General features: G+C 45.7%; 3 protein-coding genes across 3 annotated transcripts; 1 reads left to right on the top strand and 2 right to left on the bottom strand.

The window, feature by feature from the left end:
• Positions 1-5,854: 5,854 nt before the first annotated feature.
• LOC113591394 lies at positions 5,855-9,756 on the bottom strand. Its single transcript, XM_027031871.2, has 6 exons — positions 9,378-9,756; positions 9,066-9,125; positions 8,705-8,839; positions 8,556-8,611; positions 8,416-8,450; positions 5,855-7,713 (listed from the first exon to the last, which is right to left on the bottom strand). Exons 1-6 carry the CDS (start codon positions 9,493-9,495, stop codon positions 6,990-6,992), a joined length of 1,128 nt encoding a protein of 375 aa, XP_026887672.2. The 5' UTR covers positions 9,496-9,756; the 3' UTR covers positions 5,855-6,989.
• Positions 9,757-10,244: 488 nt separating this feature from the next.
• ccdc157 (coiled-coil domain containing 157) lies at positions 10,245-14,307 on the bottom strand. The gene is made up of 9 exons (XM_027031870.2): positions 13,918-14,307; positions 13,572-13,734; positions 12,884-13,417; positions 12,420-12,642; positions 12,249-12,326; positions 11,635-11,804; positions 11,291-11,467; positions 10,996-11,161; positions 10,245-10,795 (listed from the first exon to the last, which is right to left on the bottom strand). The coding sequence occupies exons 1-9, from the start codon at positions 14,163-14,165 to the stop codon at positions 10,461-10,463; spliced, it is 2,094 nt and encodes a 697-aa protein (XP_026887671.2). The 5' UTR covers positions 14,166-14,307; the 3' UTR covers positions 10,245-10,460.
• A 121-nt stretch (positions 14,308-14,428) lies between these two features.
• On the top strand, positions 14,429-19,926 carry sf3a1 (splicing factor 3a, subunit 1). Its single transcript, XM_027031868.2, has 15 exons — positions 14,429-14,647; positions 15,322-15,431; positions 15,515-15,725; positions 15,991-16,248; positions 16,369-16,443; positions 16,672-16,822; positions 16,921-17,117; positions 17,305-17,422; positions 17,706-18,013; positions 18,109-18,354; positions 18,443-18,650; positions 18,745-18,905; positions 18,981-19,082; positions 19,259-19,330; positions 19,420-19,926. The coding sequence occupies exons 1-15, from the start codon at positions 14,603-14,605 to the stop codon at positions 19,519-19,521; spliced, it is 2,364 nt and encodes a 787-aa protein (XP_026887669.1). The 5' UTR covers positions 14,429-14,602; the 3' UTR covers positions 19,522-19,926.
• The last annotated feature ends 266 nt before the right edge of the window (positions 19,927-20,192 follow it).

The following is a 20,192-nucleotide window of genomic DNA, read 5'->3' as shown; positions in this document are numbered from 1 at the left end:
GGTATTAACACTAATACATTATATTAACAAACCTTCACTTCCTGGTACACAAGCACCTTAATTGCACAGATCCACTCAAATGCCTCAATCAAAGCTCATAACTCCAAACTTACCAGGGCCGAGAAATAAAGCGCATGATGACAGAGTCCATTACTGCTCTCCACTACCTGGAGGACAGGTGGGTTAGGCATGAAAAGCCATGTGATTCTTGGGTTCAAGTTAAATCTTGACATTCTGATTGTTTTTCAAATCCAGTATACTTTATTACAGACTCTAGACAAACTTTCCATGCTCTTATTTCAAGAGAAAAGTTTTAATATATTCATTTATGTGACTATGTTTTGAGAAAGTGATGTTTAATGATGCCACGCATTGGTACTATCTGAATACAACTGCCATGCCAATACTACAAACCATGATGGATCAGAAACATCTGTAGGGAGTGTCAATGACACCTTTGCATTCCTCTGATTGGCTAGTTAAATGCAACCATTTGATACATGCCAGAGAGAGAGAGACTGACTGATGCTAAGTGGTGATGGAGACTTCTCTTAGAACTAGGTGTTTACTGTACAACACTTTTAACCTGTAAACGCATAGCCACTTTTAACCTGTAAATGTGCTCGAGTATTTACCCCCCGAAAAGATCAGATATGATTGTTGCTATACCTGTGGGTAAATGCTATGGAGTAATTGGCATTTTAAATGCAAGTCACAATGTACCAACATGTCTGTACAGCAGAAAAGGTCGCAAATGTAGAAAGGAAAACAGGACATATGGTGGCAGGATGCAATGCAGTGGTATTTAAACCACAAAGCAGTAGCATTTAAACAAATTAGCACATGCATACACGAGCATAATTTCCTCGTGCTAATATTGCTGTATATATCTTACAATGACATAAGCAGTCCACCACCAAACCCACGTCCCTCAGGTTCTCGTCCATGGGTCCATCAGCAGTGTGGAGGTTGTCCACAGGTCCCGAGGCACTGCTGCACAGATAGAAAACTTGAGGTTAATCGAGGGAAGGGCAGTTTGACTGTGTATGCCGGCACATTTGCAAAAGCGTTTTTACAATACCTTTCTGATCACACCGTGTTGCTGGTTCTTCACACTTTCACTGACACTCTGCGTCATGCAACAGCGCCAGCTGACGTGTGGACTGCGAGGAATAATGTATTTTATAGACGTTCACAGACAATTGTAACATCTTTTAGCAGCGTAGTTAATTTCTTTTTAAACCAGATGGGTTACCTGCCAATCCCCTCCGATCTCAGCTGCTACACTCGAACACACTCCACATCAGTCATGCACAGTAGACCGGTGTGATGGTTACACCACCCGCTATGATGCGAGAAGAATGACATATTAGACGCCACGTTGCGTCATCCGCCGTCATGGTCATAAGAGATACAAGAGCATAAATTAAACTTGATATACTAAAGATGAGCAAACGAGCGATGTGTCACGTGTTAAATGCTGCGATTTTTAATGTCAGATCATTAGCCAGCAAAGCCTTCACAGAGGGCAAACAGTCGAAAACTATGAATTGGATAATATACGTCTGACTAAAACTTGGCTCAGCAGTGATGATAATACCACTATAAATGAGTCAACCACACCTCAGTATTGTTCTCCTAGTGTTTCAAAGGTGCAGGAGTAGCATGTACGTTTCTCAGTAAGATGTGTTGGGGAGTATAACACTTTTGAGTGTCATTCATTTAAGTTTAGTGAATAATGAGTGTCATTCACCCTCCTAGACATCATCCTGGGTTCCTTGATAAATCTGTCGATCTGTTAACAAAAACTTTAACCATATTTGACTAGTGATTTTACTATAAATTGTGACGAGCCAGCAGATACTACTGCTTGTGTAGTAATTTCACTGTGATATTAAAGTCCTTCGACCTCATACAACACGTGATTGTTCGTACACATACACGTACCCATACTTTAGTCTTAGTGCTGGCCCTGGGGTCAAGACCAAGGCGCTAAACATACCACACGTAGGACTCTCGGTCCATTGCTCTATTTTCCGTATGTACTACTAAGATGACTCTGTGAGATGTTTCTCTAATCTTATTGAATGAATGTACAAATGCCATAGCACCTCTAACAACCAAACAGAGAAACACCACATTTAAAGCTCCATGGAAAATTCAACCTCATTTATTAAGTTAATTAGAGACTGCAGGAATCAGAATGAACATGGAGACAGACTAAGCTTCAGAAAAATGTATACATTTAAATTTTTTAAGAAATTGACCTTGAAAACCCTACAGAAGTGATCTCATTATTAAATACTAGTAGCTGTCCTCTAGACACCATTCCAGCAAAATGATTTAAACAAGCCTTCAGCATACTGTTGAGCTCGAACTACATGTTAATGTTGTCAATAAATCACTTATACAAGGAATCTACCTACAGAGTCTCAAAACAGAGGTTATCAGGCCTCTTTCAAATAAGAATAAATTAAACTTCTCTAACCTCAATAATTATAGACTGATCTCTAATATTCCATCTCTAGGAAAGATTACTGCGTATGTGGACTTTCTTCAACTTCAAGAATATTTAAATTGTAATGAACTAAATCTGACATTTCAGTCCAGTTTTAGAGCTCATGACAGCACAAAAATAACCAAAGTTCTGAACAATCTTAAACTGAAGCGTGGTGGCGGTAACTAGTCTATAGTGGTTCTTTTGAAGCATGGTGGTAGTAACTGGTCTATAGTGTTTCTTTTGAAGCGTGGTGGTGGTAACTGGTCTATAGTGGTTCTTTTGAAGCGTGGTGGTGGTAACTGGTCTATAGTGGTTCTTTTGAAGTGTGGTGGTGGTAACTGGTCTATAGTGGTTCTTTTGAAGCGTGGTGGTGGTAACTGGTCTATAGTGGTTCTTTTGAAGCGTGGTGGCGGTAACTGGTCTATAGTGGTTCTGTTGAGGTGTGGTGGTGGTAACTGGTCTATACTGTTTTTTCTTGAGCTCAGTGCTGCATTTGACACAGTAGACCACTGTGTACTACTAATTTGTCTAAGAGACTGCACTGGCCTTACTGGCATTGCTCTGAACCAGTTCCTGTCATATCTGACCAGTTGTGAGTCCGTTACACTCAGTAAAATCAGCTCTAAATGCCACACACTAGCCTGTGTTGTCTCCCAGGGAGCAAGTTTGGGACAAGCCCTCTTAACTCTTTGTAGGCTCTTTGTAGGCACAAATGCCAGCAAATATAATATCTTGTTCCACCAGTATGTGGAAACATACATAACTATATATGTCCCTAGACACTGACCCTAGGGGGTTCCATTTAGTTGATTTTTAAATGTTTAGAGGATTTAAAGTCCTGGATGAGTCATAATTTCCTGATGACAAAATGGAATTTTTCATCGTGGGGAATGGTCATGAGTGCACTGGTGCAGTAACATATCGTGAGTCCCTATCGGTTCAAACCAAACGTTATATCAAAAACATAGTTGTCACCTAGGTTGGCTGTGACCTAGGTTTTAAACGTCATGTTAGCAATGTCTCAAGAACAGTGTTCTATCGTGTTTGTAACATAGCCAAGGTCAGAAGTATCCTCACAGCAGCTGATAGTGAAAACGTCTGCGTGCATCTGTATCATTACGTCCGGACTACCGCAAAGCTTTGCCAGCGGTCTGAAGCCAAAAAAAAAAGAGAAATCATATTACATCCATCCTTAGTTGCACTGGCTACCTGTCATTCAGAATTGACTTTAAAATACTACATCTTACATTTCTTGACATGGTCTTGCTCCTCCATATCTCAGAAGTGTGATCTCGAGGCGTGCACCCTCATGGGCCCTTAGATCAGCTGATAAAAATATACTAGTGGTGTCCACCAGGCGACCGAAGAGCTCCCAGACCTGCCTTGTACTGCCATGGCCCCAAACTCTGGAACTCTCTCCCAGACAAGCTGAGGGCCCTTGACAACTTAAACAGTTAAGATCTTCCTGTGCTTTGCTTAAGCCTCTCTGCTTCAACTGCTTCTAAAACACTGTTCTCGCTTTACTCTGCAGTTTAGTCCCACCTCTTTTGTCTTTTTGTTTCTTTCTTTCTTAATTTTGGGCAAATACCTTCCTGAGGTGAATGGATCAGGATGTAATAAGCTTAAATGTCCTTCTATGTACCCTCTGGTTTCTGTAAAGCCCTTTGTAAACCGTGTTTAAGAAGGTGCTATACAAATAATGTTTATCATATGTGACAGTCAAAAGCCAGTAATAAATCGTTTGCATTATTAAAGCAACCCAGTTTGATAAATATATCAAGACCATGTGATTTAAGAATGTAGGTTTATCTATACTGGAACTGTGGGGCATCACAGGTTACTGCTGCAGTAAGACCGGTAGAACCGAGTACAGAGAACAACACAGGCCAGAACAAGGGCCAGAACACAGGCTAGAACACAGAGTAGAACACAAAATAGAACACAGGCTAGACCACAGACTAGAACACAGACTAGAACACAGACTAGACCACAGACTAGAACACAGGCTAGAACACAGACTAGAACACAGACTAGAACACAGGCTAGACCACAGACTAGAACACAGAGTAGAACACAGGCTAGACCACAGACTAGAACACAGAGTAAAGCACAGACTAGAACACAGACTAGAACACAGAGTAAAACACAGACTAGAACAGACTAGAACACAGATTAGACCACAGACTAGAACACAGAGTAGAACACAGAGTAGAACACAGGCTAGACCACAGAATAGAACACAGGCTAGAACGCAGGCTAGACCACAGAGTAGAACACAGACTAGAACACAGGCTAGACCACAGAGTAGAACACAGGCTAGAACACAGGCTAGACCACAGACTAGAACACAGGCTAGACCACAGAGTAGAACACAGACTAGAACACAGGCTAGACCACAGAGTAGAACACAGGCTAGACCAGACTAGAACACAGACTAGAACACAGGCTAGACCACAGAGTAGAACACAGACTAGAACACAGGCTAGACCACAGAGTAGAACACAGACTAGACCACAGACTAGACCACAGAGTATTAAGTGGCAGAGAACAGGGCAGATACTAGAGCTAAGACGAAAAGCAAAACGTGAAACATCAAAATAATGGTTGAATAAAAAGTTTGAATAATATTACAGTCACTGTGTATTTAACAGGTCATTTATGGTGATTAGGTCTGTTTCTGGTTATGGCTACAATAATTCTCTCAGAAATGTTACATTTTGTATAATTAAAATCTGTCATTAACGGTATTTTGATATACTTTCAGAATATTTCTATTCAATCTTGCAGAAGTGCCCTTTTCAAACAGCTCAGCCCCTGACCGTGCCAAAACCTGTGCATGACACTGGTTCATTCTGAAATTTCTTTGGGTTCAGTTACAGCAGATGGGCCGACTACACATACAACACTCAGTTTGGTTTCCTAAAACTAATGGACTCCTTTGGTTGTTACACAAATGATTTCCTTTGACTATCTGAACTCTGTTGAATAGGATCTCCAACCTTCACCCTTGAGGTTCTGGTTCCAACGCAAATCACACCTCATTCGTTTAGTGAGTATGTTTTTTTCTTACCAGGCCATAACTCTAAACTCTTCTCACAACCCTCTTACATGCAGCACAATTCACTGCATGTCACTGTACTGTACTATATTGACCTGTACTATATTTTATTTTATATTGTGTTCGTTGGTTATTGTCCTGCCGTCGTGTGTAGGCATTTTGATTCAGATTCCGAACGCCAGCTCCACATCTCCTATACAACAATTCATTTCTGCCTTGTAAACCTGCCAGCACATTGGATTTAAAATAAATTACACAGCTGCAATAAATTGATTCAGTTCACTTGTATGGTGCATTTTATTTATATAGCGACTTTCAACAGAGCCAGAGGCACTTTACATGACCACATAAAAGCGCAGAATTGAGTGAATGTATGAGGGCTGTGGGTGGTTCACGCCACCACGTGCAGCCATCTGATGAACGTGTCTTAACACCTACTAAGATGGAAGTTAGATTGTAAATGAGTTTGTACATTTCTGTAAAAGATAAAATGACAAAAATAAACACGACACTTCAGTTTAAACTTTGAATTATACAAGACAATAGTGACTATTAAATCACTCGTCTTTGCTGGTGATGTGAACGTAGCTGCAGAAGCATCTTAACTGTTCAGATTCCACCACGACTAATAGTTTGGTATATTATTATTTAAAAATACATTCTCTTGAAAACAAAACTTTGACAAACTTATCACCCGTTTCCCTGGGCGGATAACGTTTGTTAAATCCTGTGCTAACTTGTGGACGAATGTTGGTTTTTATAGAAAAGCTTTCAAGAGTAACTAAATTCCATAAATGTAAAGTGAAATGTCTAGTGGTCTGAAGTTTTTGTTTGCCTTTATCACTTGCTCCTTCACTTTAGAGAGATCACTACATTCAGTCATTTATAGTTACCAAAACTGCTTTGGGTTTCTCTCAGAACTGGGTGTGACTTCTAGAATGTCACTTTAACCTGCAATCACAGTGTTTTTTCCTCAGCAGTATCACACACAAAAAGCATAATGGAAGCAAAAACTAGCACAAGACATTTCAGTCCACTGGCCACTGAAACAAATACATCCACAAAAAAAAGACAGAACATTACACTGCTCCCTGAGAATGTCAGGTCTTTGACACCAGGACAAGGACACAGCATTAAAAACTACGACTGATAACAACAGAGAATTAATATCTTGCTTTGCCAATTCACCAATAAAAAAAACCCAATATAGACATATGTAGTATGAAGACAATTCCAGGGGCATATTTACCAATCAACCAGTTTGTTTATACAGGGGGTTGTTTGTTTGTTTGTTTGTTTGTTTACAACAGCTGTTCTCACAAACCAGCTTCACACATGTCCAGGTCCAGAGACCCCGAAGTGCAGGACAGAGACGACGGTGGTGAGGAAAAACTCCACGATGATGAGAGGAAGATACAACGGAGCGCTGTTTCAGGTACAGTTGGTTTTTAACTTTTTCATAACTGCAGTCATGTAAACAGGAGCAGCTGATGCCAGACCAGGGTTCTCATCCTGACCAGCTGCACTTCTCCCCGCAGTAGAACCTCTGACTCCTGGGTCCTCCTGAGTTGACGTGATCATTTCCACACTCTGAGGATGACCGTCTTCATAGTGCACCCTTATGCTGTCCATCTTCAAAACCTGGTTCTCTATTTGGTCCGTGTTACAGTAACCTGTAGCTTCATATGAAACAACTTTGCGCAGCAGGGAATCGCAGAGTGTCACACTGTGCCGCCGTCCGTTGGTCGGTTCGACAGTTATTCTGGCTGCGCATGTGAACTTCATTTTGGAGCACCTCCAGCTCTGCTCACACTCTGCGCACTTCACACTAAACTCCTCGCACGTAAAGGGGCGGAGCTTATTGTCACATTCAATGCAGCGGTATGTAGCAGTGACCCGAACCCCAGTGACTCCACCAGTGATGCTGCACTGCATGTGACTGGGTGGCTGCACCTTCACCCTGCCTCCAGTGACCAGAGATAGCGGCTGCTTCCCTGCCCTCGCCCTACCCTTCCTGTGCTGCGCTGGCCGCTGCTCATCGCCAAAATTCAGCCTACGAGCGCATGATGCTTCAAAACGATTTGGAATTCTGGCCTTTCGTCGAAATAATTTAACCTGAGGAGTTCTCCTGAACTTCTTAGGAGTCCTGAGAACACTAAGACCAAAGAATGAGTGCGTTAAAACCAGGAGAGGTTTTCCAAAACACTCCAATATCAGCAATGTTACATTTAGTTTAGTGAGGATATTTTTAATGATCAGTGCAATGGCATAGTTGACTCAACATCGAGTGGTTTTCTTAAAGAAAGAACTAAAACTTTACTGAACATACAGTAGACTGTAATGGACACTCCACTCACCAAACACTTTAATAAAACATCTGCCTGGCAGAACGTTTATCAGCTACACGTGTCTTACACAGCCCACACATCTGTCTTAGGTAGGTTATGGGCGTACAAATAAAGACTGTAGCACGTGTTCCCACCTTCAGGTCCCGATCCCTCTCCCCAGTGCACATCCCTGGTCAGTGTCTGACCCCAGCAGTGACATGCCAGAGACATGCTGATGTTATGTGTGTTGTGAGGGCTTGTAGGATGGTAGTGGTGGTAGTGTGTGATGTGTTGGTATGAGTGTAACTAACTCACACACACACACACACACACACACACACACACACACACACACACACACACACACACACACACACACTTGTGACTGCTGGACTGAGTGTGTCAGTGGGATGGTAGTGTGTGTTGTGATTGTCACTGCTAGACTGAGTGTTCTGACCCCAATATCATCCAGTTTGATGGTGTGCTACTTTTATTATATATAAAAATAGGTCTGTATAAGATATACTTACGTTTTTGTAAACTCTTCGGCGCCATTTACTGCCTCCTGTTAGTTTTTTTAAGAAAAGAGACAAGTATTGGTTTTAACAACATGGTGTATTGAAGTTACAGGCCCTTGTGTTCGACTGCCAGTTCACTTTTGGTCTCTTACCTGAGCCTGATCGCTGTCCTCACTGATGACAGAATCGCTGCTTTGTGCCACTATAACTGAAGACATGTAATATTAAATAAGGCAAAACTGGATTGTATCTAGTGATCTAGTGATTACCAGAAATTAAGAATTTTTCACTTTTTTCTTACCAGAACAATTAATATTTACATTTCCTGTTACTGAATTGTTACAAAGTGCTGGGGCACTAACGAGGCTTCCGTCAAACGCTGAAGTGTTAGCAGTCAGAGAAGACGGCATTAAATGTGTCTCAACAGCGACCCCTGCTGAAAAAGAGAGGAATCACAAATACACAAGAAATGAACAACTCAGCCAGTAGTGAATGAGTATCATTTGAATTAAAATTATATTCGATTGAGTTATTGAATATTAGTGTTAATAGCAGCACTAAATTATACCAAGGATTTCTTAAGTAATATTAGGAGCGTTCAATGACAATATTCAGCGGCAATGAACCTGAGGTTTTGTTCTTACGAGAATGGATTTGCACACCTGGTTCAGTGTAACTGTCCTCATAGAAGCGGGTTTCTTCAACCACAAGAACAGACGAAACTGCCAGACAAAATAAGTTAGTTTTAAAAAGGGTCAGAGACAGCGCGGAGAAAAAATATATATTTATATCAAAGCTTTTGTCTCGACAGTGTCAGCACACCTGCCAGATAAGAACACTGAACTTTTATTAGCGCTTCGCGGGAAAATTAAGCATTCTCACAACTAGCAGAAGAAACCCCGCAGCCCTGCTGGTTGCTAATCCGGTTTGGGAGACGGTGGATTAGTTAGGGGGGAATGAGTCCGAAACCTCACCTTCTCGCCGATTAAACACATTCTGCGCGGGATTGGATCGTCGCTTGATTCTAGATGATCTTCTTTTCTTTTTATTTCCATTTGTTTTCTTTGCCTTGTCAGTCACTTCACGTGCCATGGTTTACGTACGGGTGGCTGAGCGATGTGACGTCATACATTTAAACGAATTCAAAACTCAAAAAGCGCGGGAGGAAGTCACGTCCGTCAGCCAGATCATGTTGAAATTCCCGCGCAGGCTTTGGCGTGACCCAAGTTCCGCCTTAGGAGGCCATTTAAACTTTCTAGTAGCCAAACATCACGTCTGAAAACAATATTTAAATTGTTGTAACAAAGTGACTCCGCGTGTACAAAACTGCACGGAACGCACGAAGCTTTTTCATTCCGCGACGAGTGACAGCTAGCTGCTTTTTCGCTCTGCTGTGACAATATTGTCGCCGTTTCATGCATAGACAGCAAGGGCGCCCCCCAGAGGACAAATACAGCTGCTCCGATTGGAAATTGTCATCTCGTTGTAAATCATTGCGTGCCCGATCATGTACTCGGATGTGAGGGCCCAGTATTGGGGGACGCCGATCGTTCCACTAATACTAGTGTGTCAAAGTGAACAAAACATTATTGTTGTAAAAACTGTTCTCTCACGAAGTCTTGGAGTCTTGAATACTAATCCAGACACATAAATTAGTAAATTATCATACGCAAATGTAGGTAGTAATCTATTTATGTGAAAATGTTTCATATGTATGTGCGAGTGTTTCATAGATACGTGCAAGTGTTGGTACATGCAAGTGTTTCATAGGTATGTGCATGTTGTGTGCGTGTGCACAAGTGTTTCATTGATTTGGCCCTAAATAGCAAAAATGCTCAAACATTTCTAGCCCCCCAAAAAAGTATTTTTAAAACACAATTTTACTTTTTTAAATCAGAGATTAGAGTGCAGTCATGATGATTTTATATGTGTTCTTGACCACTTGTGAACAGCAACAGTTCCCAGCATTCTCTGTTTATAATTCGTGTAGTCTAATTGTGGCTTAATGTGGCACACATGTGTCTAGAGAGGCTAGTGGCTTGCACAGAGGTGTGACATCACTTCCTCCTGTGGTGCGGAGCAGCGGAACGAGAGCGAATGACTGGTCGTATCCTGTTATACATCTCTGCCATGTCAGGACTGAGGTGGAGGCGCAGGGTAGAGAGAGGGGATGAGGAGAGGGAGGAGTTGGAGGGGCGGGGCTCCCTCTGTCCTGGCCCCGCCCCCACACTGGGATGTCCCAAAGGGTCTCCTCTGCTCTGGCAGTGAGGGAGGACGTCTCTGAGTTTAGAGAGGCTGGCGTTCAGAGACGCGTTCTCCTGCTCCAGAACTCTGATCCTCAGTGTGTTCGCCTTCAACTGCTGCTCCATGTCACACAACACATCACCTGTACCTGAGAGAGAGAGAGAGAGAGAGAGAGAGAGAGAGAGAGAGGTAGAGATAGAGAGAGAGAAGAGAGAGCCATAATCCTATATATCAAGTTATATGTGTGTGTGAGACACAGAGAGAGAGACAGCGAGTGTGTGTATGTGTGTGTGTGAGAGAGTGAGTGTTTGTGTATGTATGGTATGTATGTATGTGTGTGTGTCTCACTCTGTGGTGCTGGCTGTTGGACACTAAGTTCAGGGAAGGCCACAAGTATCCTCTCTCTCTGAGCCGCATGTTGTAATTGGTCAGTCAGCTGGGTCACGGTGGCCTGGAGCTCACGCACCTGGACCTGCAGCTGCTGTCTGTCCTCAGTCAGGGAGTGACACTGACCCTGCAGAGACACACAGAGGACACACACAGAGGACACACACAGATATCAGGAACTATAGGCAGGGTGGGAGTAGACTACTGTGTGTCAGGGATTTGTGGGCTGGCCTTTTTATGTGTGTGTGTGTACTACCGTGTGCTTGGTGAGTTGTTCCTGTAGTGTATCTCTCTGTTGCGTGGTGTGTGTGAGTTTCTCAGTCAGCTCAGCTCTCTCGCCCTCACACTCCTCCAGACGAGACTGCACGTCTTCATACTGCTGCACTAACACATCCACACGCCCCAGCAGAGCACACTGTTTCACCTGCATCGCCTGACACACACACAAACACACACTTAATATAGCCACATACAGACATAGCATTACAACCACTAGACAAAAATAAAGCAGATTCAGTCACACAAACACAGACATATATTTCTAACAGACACCCACACAGACTTACAAAAGTGCTTTGTCTCTCACACACACACACACACCTCCTGTTGGTGCTGGGCGCTCAGGTACTTTGCACACTCCTTGTCCAGAAGCTTCTGTGTGCTGCTAAGCTCCGCCTCCAGGCCCTGACTTTTCTCCTCCACCTCAACCCATGTCACTTCCTGTAGGTGAAGCCTGTGCACTTCCTCCATCAGGGAGTCCCTCTCACACTCTACACACAGACAGACATGAGGCTACTTCATCCAAGGGTCTTTTCCCTGGTGTCTGCTACTGAGGTTGCAAACAGCTAACTAGCTATCAGATGCAGTATATTAAACATTTATCTGACGTTTTTATCCAAAGCAGCTTACAATTCTGTCTGAAAACTACCTGAGTAATTGAGAGTTAAGGGTTTTGTTCTGGGGCCCAACAGTGGAAACCTGGCAGTGGTGGGATTTGAACTGGCAACCTTCTGATTACTAGTCAAGCACCTTCACCACTGAGTATCACAGGCTGTAATACTTTTACTATCAGGCTGTAATAGTCCTACTGTTAGGATGGAAATGTACTATCAGGTGATAATATTGTACTGTTCGGCTGTGATAGTTCAGCAGTACTGCTGAGCTCAAAGCTACTTTCTGGTACCATGTTTTGGCTTTGTAGGTTTTTTTCTTACCAAGACACTGATGTGTTTCTCTCTTCAACTCCAATTCTCTTGTCAGCTCCGAGATCTTCTTCTCTAAAGCCGTGGCTTCTGAAACAGCAGTCACATGGAAAGGGATCTGGTTCTGGGTCCTTCTACGGTTGGTTCAGCCCTGAACATTTCTACTGCTGTGCGGACCGCTACCTCTCCTCAGCTCGTTCTGCTCCTCCTGCAGTCCGCGCTCCACCTCCTCTCCCCTGGCCTTCACCTCCTGCAGTCTGCGCTCGCACTCCTCCTCCTTCCTCCTCCTCTCCTCCCTCTCTCGCTTCACCAGCTCCTCCTCTCGCTCCAGCTGCAACCTGAGCTTGTCTCGATCCTCCTCCATTTTCCTCAGTCTCTCTCTGAGGGACTCCATTATGCCTCGAACCTTCAGTTGAAAAACAGGAGAGATTAACAGATTCTAAATGCTTTAATAAAGATTATGTTTACAGAGCCAGCGATGGGTGAAAACCTATATATGAATGTAGAAAAGTCAAATAAAAACAGATTGAGTGAAAAATCACAATTGAATATAATCAATATAAATGCCCACACATGTACTAGACATCTACAGTGTGAAGTATGTTGTACATCTACAGTAATAATCGTCACGCAGAGCTGAGCCTCACCTCAGCCATGTGTTTACTGAGGTGGTCTGTGTCTCTACGCTGCTCTGAAACCCACAGGGCCACGTCACTCGCAGAGAGACGGCCCAGCTGCAGTGTGTCCTCCATGGCCACCAGGAGGTGCTGCAGGGAGCAGGGCAGGCCCAGGGACCGGCACAGTGCTGCCACTACCTCGGCCGTCTCCTTCAGGCCGGCCTGCACGCGGGCACAGGCTTCACAGGGCACCGGGCCAGACTCCGCCGTCTGACAGCTCACGCTGTAGGTCACAGGCGTAGGACCAACAGCGGGCACTGTCCTGTGGGCAGCAGGCCGCGGTGCACCAGCCTTAAGGACGCTGGAGGTGGTGGAGGTCGGCGCTGTACTGTGGAGTGGCGAGGCTGAAGCACCCGGGGTGGTGTTACAGAGACGGGCGATGGGGTCTGTGGCCGGGTGTGAGGCGTGAGTGTGTGAGGTGTGAGTGTGTGAGGCGTGAGTGAGTGAGGTGCTGTGCTGATCCTCAGGGAAGGACGAGTCCTGGCTACACACACCACTGCGTCTCTGAAAGAGACCTTTTATTAGTGTTCAATAAACCTGAATATGTGAATATCAGAACCAATCCAAAATCAGTTTTGAATGTATTATTTGACAAAAGCAAAGAAACACCTTGGTCAGTTATGGTTTGTAGGTGAAAGTTAAACGTTGGCTATCTTACCCCTTGTTGCTGCTGGTTACTGAACTGGACTAAGCTGTTCCAGTAGCGTTTCACCACTGGGCCAAGAGATACAGATGGACCACTCTGGCCAGAACGCCCTGCTCTCTGCTGACCTGAGGTCAGTTCTACATAGGCATTAAAACTCTGCAAAAGGAGCATTAATCTGAAGCATGCACACACACACACACACACACACACACAAACACACATGTTGATGTGTTAAAAACTCTAAGTTGAAAGACTGTCCATTCTGTCATGCTTACATAAGGCTGATTTAGTTATATCAAACACTGGTGTCTGGTTCAGAAATATTAAATGTATTTTCCATATTGCCCTCAGGACCCACCTGTCGATCACCAGCTCTAACAGGACGATGTGTGAGAGCTGGTTGATCTCTGTCTCGCCTTCCACATAGTCGTACTGCTCGAGAAGACTGACCAAGTCCAGATTACAGGAAAGTTTGTCAGGGAACTTCCACGAAGTGAAACGAACAGGTCCAGTCCTGGAGAACACGTCCAGAACCGCTCCTTGTAAATCAATAAGATCTCTCCGGAGACTGTCCACACAGTCCTGGCGACCCAAAAGATGGGCCATGGTTCAACTGGACCAAATTTTCAAAATGTTTTATTTTATTCAATATTTAGAAGTAGCTAGGACAGCTAGTTTTTTGAGCTAAGCTAGTTTTTGAGAAGCCAACAAAGCAAAACATTACATGAAGTACTAGCGTTCTGTGTTTCGCCTCGTTACCATGGCTACCTGTAGGCTTCCCAGGCGCGTTTGCCAGCGAGAACATCATGTCCCATAATTCTATGACTATGTGTCACCGGAAGTAATCGGAAGTGACTTCCGTCAGCGCCGTCGCTGAGAACAGAGCGGTAGAAGTCAGCGGCGGTCCGCACTCGACATTTTAAAGTAAAATAGCAAAGTTCGCTTCGTCGTCAGTGTTTCTATTTAAAATACACAATTCCCGTGGAAGGTCATAGGTCGTGTTTTCCGTCCCCAGCGAAGAGGAGCGCCGTGTAGCCGCAGTCATGCCACCCGGGCCTGTGCAGCTGGCCCCGCCGGAGCTGAGCAAGGTGTGTGGGTACGGACGCTAGCGTTAGCGGACTATCTTAGCTTAGCTTAGGCTAGCTGAGTAAGGTGTGTGTGGGTACGGACGCTAGCGTTAGCGGACTATCTTAGCTTAGCTTAGGCTAGCTGAGTAAGGTGTGTGTGGGTACGGACGCTAGCGTTAGCGGACTATCTTAGCTTAGCTTAGGCTAGCTGAGTAAGGTGTGTGTGGGTACGGACGCTAGCGTTAGCGGACTATCTTAGCTTAGCTTAGGCTAGCTGAGTAAGGTGTGTGTGGGTACGGACGCTAGCGTTAGCGGACTAGCTTAGCTTTGGCTAGCTGAGTAAGGTGTGTGTGGGTACGGACGCTATCTTATCTTATTTATCTTAGCTTAGCTTAGGCTAGCTGAGTAAGGTGTGTGTGGGTACGGACGCTATCTTATCTTATTTATCTTAGCTTAGCTTAGGCTAGCTGAGTAAGGTGTGTGTGGGTACGGACGCTATCTTATCTTATTTAGCTTAGCTTAGCCTAGCGGACTAGTCTAGCGAACGGTGTGTGTGGTTACTGGCGCTAACGTTAGCTGACCTAGCTTAGCTGCGGGGTTATTATTATACACGTACCGGAGCAGGGGAGCTGCTATGTGTTGTAAGTAGTGGGTTTTGTTGTTAAATGGACGTTTTCGTATGTTTCGATCAAAAGCCCGATGACCAGAAAGACGAGACTCCTGCAACCAAGCCCATCGTGGGGATCATCTACCCGCCTCCTGAAGTCCGGAACATCGTGGACAAAACCGCGAGCTTCGTGGCCAGGTGTGACGTCACTAGGTAAACGTGACCGCGTTTAATGCTCATCCGTCTTACTGATGTGTACTTCTTTGAATCTTTATCTTCAGGAATGGACCCGAGTTTGAGGCCCGAATTCGACAGAACGAGATCAACAACCCCAAATTTAATTTCCTCAACCCCAACGATCCGTACCATGCCTACTACCGCCACAAAGTCAACGAGTTCAAAGAGGGCAAAGGTCAGGAGCCGTCGGCAGCTGTGCCTAAGGTCATGCAGCAGCAGACCATGCAGCAGGCGCAACAGCAGCTCCCACAGAAGGTCAGACACTGTCCTGCCCTTCACTGTCCTGTTACATTATCACTCCCTTGCATTACAGTGTGTATTGATTTGAGTAAGTTGCAAAATTTCTTACTAATGATATAATAATAATCAAAGTAACATAACATTTATTTCTTTAGCAATTTTACTTTTTAATACCAAATGCATGTTTGCTCTGTTATTATCTCGAGTCATGGAGTCTGACCAGTGTTGAGAGGCTTTGCGGTGGTTTTAAATATTGTCTGTCTGCTGGTGGTACCTGTAGGTCCAAGCTCAGGTGATCCACGAGACCATCGTGCCCAAGGAACCTCCCCCGGAGTTCGAGTTCATAGCTGACCCCCCCTCCATCTCAGCCTTTGACCTGGATGTGGTTAAGCTGACGGCTCAGTTCGTGGCCCGTAACGGCCGCCAGTTTCTCACGCAGCTGATGCAAAAGGAGCAGCGGAACTACCAGTTTGATTTCCTGCGTCCTCAGCACAGTCTCTTCAACTACTTCACCAAGCTGGTGGAGCAGTACACCAAGGTATCATGGGATCCAGCCACGGCAGCGACGGATGGTGGGGGGGGCTTGCCTGTTCAGTTCTGGCTCTACTGTCTGTGTTGACGCCTGTGATCTCTCACCTGTCGACTCTGTGTTTCAAAGATTCTGATCCCCCCGAAAGGACTTCTGCAGAAAATGAAGAGGGAGGCAGAGAACCCCCGAGAGGTTCTGGATCAGGTAAAACACCCCTCCCACCCCGGGTAGTCTCGTTTGGTGCATGGTGTTTGAGTGCCTTTCATCATTTCATTTCATCAGTCCTTTGTATATTATGGGCGTTATTTCACTGTTTCAGGTCATTCACTTTTAGTTTTCATACCTTTTAATAATGATACATAATCATGGTGAGCACTTTGTAAATGGGGAAATCTTATTTGCTGGCTATTCAATTCCTTGTTTGTGGGTCAGGTGAGGTATCGTGTGGAGTGGGCCAAATTCCAGGAGCGAGAGAGGAAGAAGGAGGAAGAGGAGCGAGAGAAAGAGCGTGTGGCTTATGCCCAGATTGACTGGCATGACTTCGTCGTCGTGGAGACCGTTGACTTCCAGCCCAGTGAACAAGGTGAGCGTGACTGGGTGGAGTTTGGCCCGTTTAACTGCAGACCTGCATACACCCTGTGCAGTGTTGAAATGTGCAGCGACACATTCCTCGTCTCCTAGGCAACTTCCCCCCGCCCACCACCCCTGAGGAGCTGGGCGCACGCATCCTGATCCAGGAGCGCTACGAGAAGTACGGCGAGAGTGAGGAGGTGGAGATGGAGGTGGAGAGTGAGGACGAGGAGGATGACCGAGACAACAGGGAGGAAGGCCACCCAGCTCAGCCTGACCAGGACACACAGCTGCAAGACATGGACGAGGTGAACAGTCACAAGCAGCTAGATTTATTTATTTACATTATTGTTATTATTGTTATTTGATAAAGCACAGCTCTAAAATTTTCCTTAAGTGAATAAGTCTGAATAAGTTTGAAGTGATTATCACAATTTATTTGTGAACAGAAACTTTTTTGTTGCAATACTCATTGTGTGATGTGGTCTGTCTTAGGGATCTGATGACGAGGATGATGGGATGAAGGTTCCCCTTCCCCCGGATAACCCCATGCCCCCTCCGCTGCCTCCCACGCCAGACCAGGTCATCATCCGCAAAGACTACGACCCCAAGGGTGAGAGCCCCCGCTTTTCTGACCTCTGACGTCTAACCCCATGGGCAGGCGAGCTGAGCTTTGTGTCTGTGGCTGTCTAATAATTACAATGTGTACAAACGGATCACAGTGGCTTTCGCTAACTTTCATCTCAGTACAATTTTACTTTTCATTTGCTGTGTTTCTTCTTTGAGTTGATTTTATGTTTAACTGAGCTGCACTCTAAATAATCCAAGACTGGGATTAATTGAGCTGTTCTCTAACTAATCCAGGACTGTTCTCTCTCTCTTTCTCATATCTCCAGTCTCCAAGCTCCCGGCCGCTGTGGGTCCTCAGGACGAGTACCTCATCTCACCCATCACTGGTGAGAAGATCCTGGCCAGTAAGATGCAGGAGCACATGCGCATTGGACTTCTGGACCCGCGCTGGCTGGAGCAGCGCGACCGCAGCATCCGCGAGCGCCAGATCGAGGAGGAGGTGTACGCCCCCGGGCTCGACATCGAGAGCAGCCTGAAGCAGCTCGCCGAGAGGCGTACCGACATCTTTGGTGTGGAGGAGACAGCCATCGGAAAGAAGATCGGAGAGGAGGAGATCCAGAAACCAGAGGAGAAGGTTAGTTATTGGGGGGGGGGGTTTGAGGGAGCTTGAGGTGGATGTGTACTTAGTCCTCTATGTCCTGAAATCTCTCCCCCCCCCCGCCGCCGTAGGTGACGTGGGATGGTCATTCGGGCAGCATGGCCCGTACTCAGCAAGCTGCCCAGGCCAACATCACTCTGCAGGAGCAGATCGAGGCGATCCACAAAGCCAAGGGTCTGGTGCAGGAGGACGACACCAAGGAGAAGATCGGCCCCAGCAAGCCCAACGAGTTGGCCCCGCCTCTGCAGCCCTCCGTGGCCCCCAGCCTCCCAAAACCCAGCCCCCCTGTCACCGCTGTGCCCCGGCCCCCAACACCGGTCAGTACCGCACGCCGGCCCTTGGTCGGCACCCCGCACACCGACCCCGGTCAGTACCTCACACCCTATACTGTGCCGTGTGTTGTAGGTGGCCCCACCCGTGCGCACCACCCTGCTGTCTGCCGTGCCGGTGATCCCGCGACCCTCGATGACCCCCGTGGTGCGGCTGGCCCCAGGCCAGGTCCTGACCCCTATGCCTCCCATGGTTCACGCCCCGCGCATCAACGTGGTCCCCATGCCCCCCACTGCCCCGCACATCATGGCTCCCCGGCCTCCACCCATGGTGGTGCCTGCAGGTAAGAGCCCTTCAGAACAGATGCGTGCGTGCGTGCACCCACCTGAAGAAGGAAGAACCGAAGTCTGAAATGTCTGCTCTGTTGCGCCCCCTAGCATTCGTGCCTGCCCCACCAGTGCCACAGGTGCCCCCCTCTGCCCCAGCGCCGCTGCCCCCTGCCCACCCTCCTCCTCCTCACGAGGACGAACCCACCAGCAAGAAGATGAAGACGGAGGACAACCTGGTGCCCGAGGACGAGTTCCTGCGCAGAAACAAGGTACAGTGTCTGACTGGCTGCATCTGCCGTACTGAAACACACACACTAAGGCTGACTGAGGTCCGTGTCTTCCAGGGTCCTGTGGCAGTCAAAGTGCAGGTGCCCAACATGCAGGACAAAACGGAATGGAAGCTGAGTGGACAAATGCTGAACTTCACCCTGCCGCTCACAGACCAGGTACACACGCGCGTGCTGTAATGACAACATGGAGAATTGGTGTATTTCCTCATCCACACAAGTGTTTGTTAGAATCATTACTCTTGTATGTTTGGGGACTGGTGGTTTGGTTAGCTGGTTTTGAACGTAAACACAGCTGGCGTGTATCGGAGATCAGCGTTGTCTTGTCTCTGTAGGTGTCCGTCATCAAGGTTAAGATCCACGAGGCTACAGGCATGCCTGCAGGCAAGCAGAAGCTGCAGTATGAGGTGGGCTTACCTGGCTACATACCAACACCGTTCTTCTGTTAATTAAGATGTGATAGTTATGCGAGGTCGTATTTGTCTGACGTCTGCAGGGTATTTTCATCAAAGACTCCAACTCTCTGGCCTACTACAACATGAGCAGTGGCTCCGTCATCCACCTGGCCCTGAAGGAGAGAGGGGGGAGGAAGAAGTAACCTGGTCTCTTCTGGTCTGTCCTGCTTAGTCTTTTCCTCTCTGCTGGTCTCTCCTCTGTCCTTCGCAGTCTTTTCCTGTCTCCTGGTCTCTCTCCCAGTGCTCCCATCCTCTGTGATTCTGTAACCACTTCACTTATCATTTATGCTTCTGGGGAAAAATTCATCTTACTGAAATGGAATTCTCTATTAAAGTGTCCATTGTGTTGATTGTTTTACTAAATATATATTTTAGCTAGATTTCTTTGGTAAGATGTCATCATAAGAATATTTTAGTTGCTGTCACCTTGCACTGCGCTTTCCAGTCAGGCACAGTATGTGTATTAGTACTGTAAGAACTCTGACCTTTGTGAACTGATTTTCATTGTGTACTCAAAGCAAAATAAAATAAATATGGCAAAACCCTGAGGACTTTTATTATGTAACGTATGATCCTTTTTCCCCTTCCAGGTTCATACAGTTGAGTGGAATTATCCTCTATGCTGTGCAAAATGCACAAACTATTTTTAAAAACTGTTTTGTCGTATAAATTGATACCTCGTCATATTTTTAAATGTTCTACACATTTATTTTTATCACGCTTTAATGGCTCCTGTAATCAATAATCTTAAAATCTGTACGTGTGTCACAATGCCAAAAATATATCGAAGAGTTTGTGACACATTTGGATTAAA

Source organism: Electrophorus electricus, chromosome 18 (assembly GCF_013358815.1).
Source record: "Electrophorus electricus isolate fEleEle1 chromosome 18, fEleEle1.pri, whole genome shotgun sequence".
NCBI classification, from domain to species: domain Eukaryota; kingdom Metazoa; phylum Chordata; class Actinopteri; order Gymnotiformes; family Gymnotidae; genus Electrophorus; species Electrophorus electricus.
Note: the sequence above shows the minus strand (reverse complement) of the source record. Positions and strands in the feature narration are given on the sequence as shown.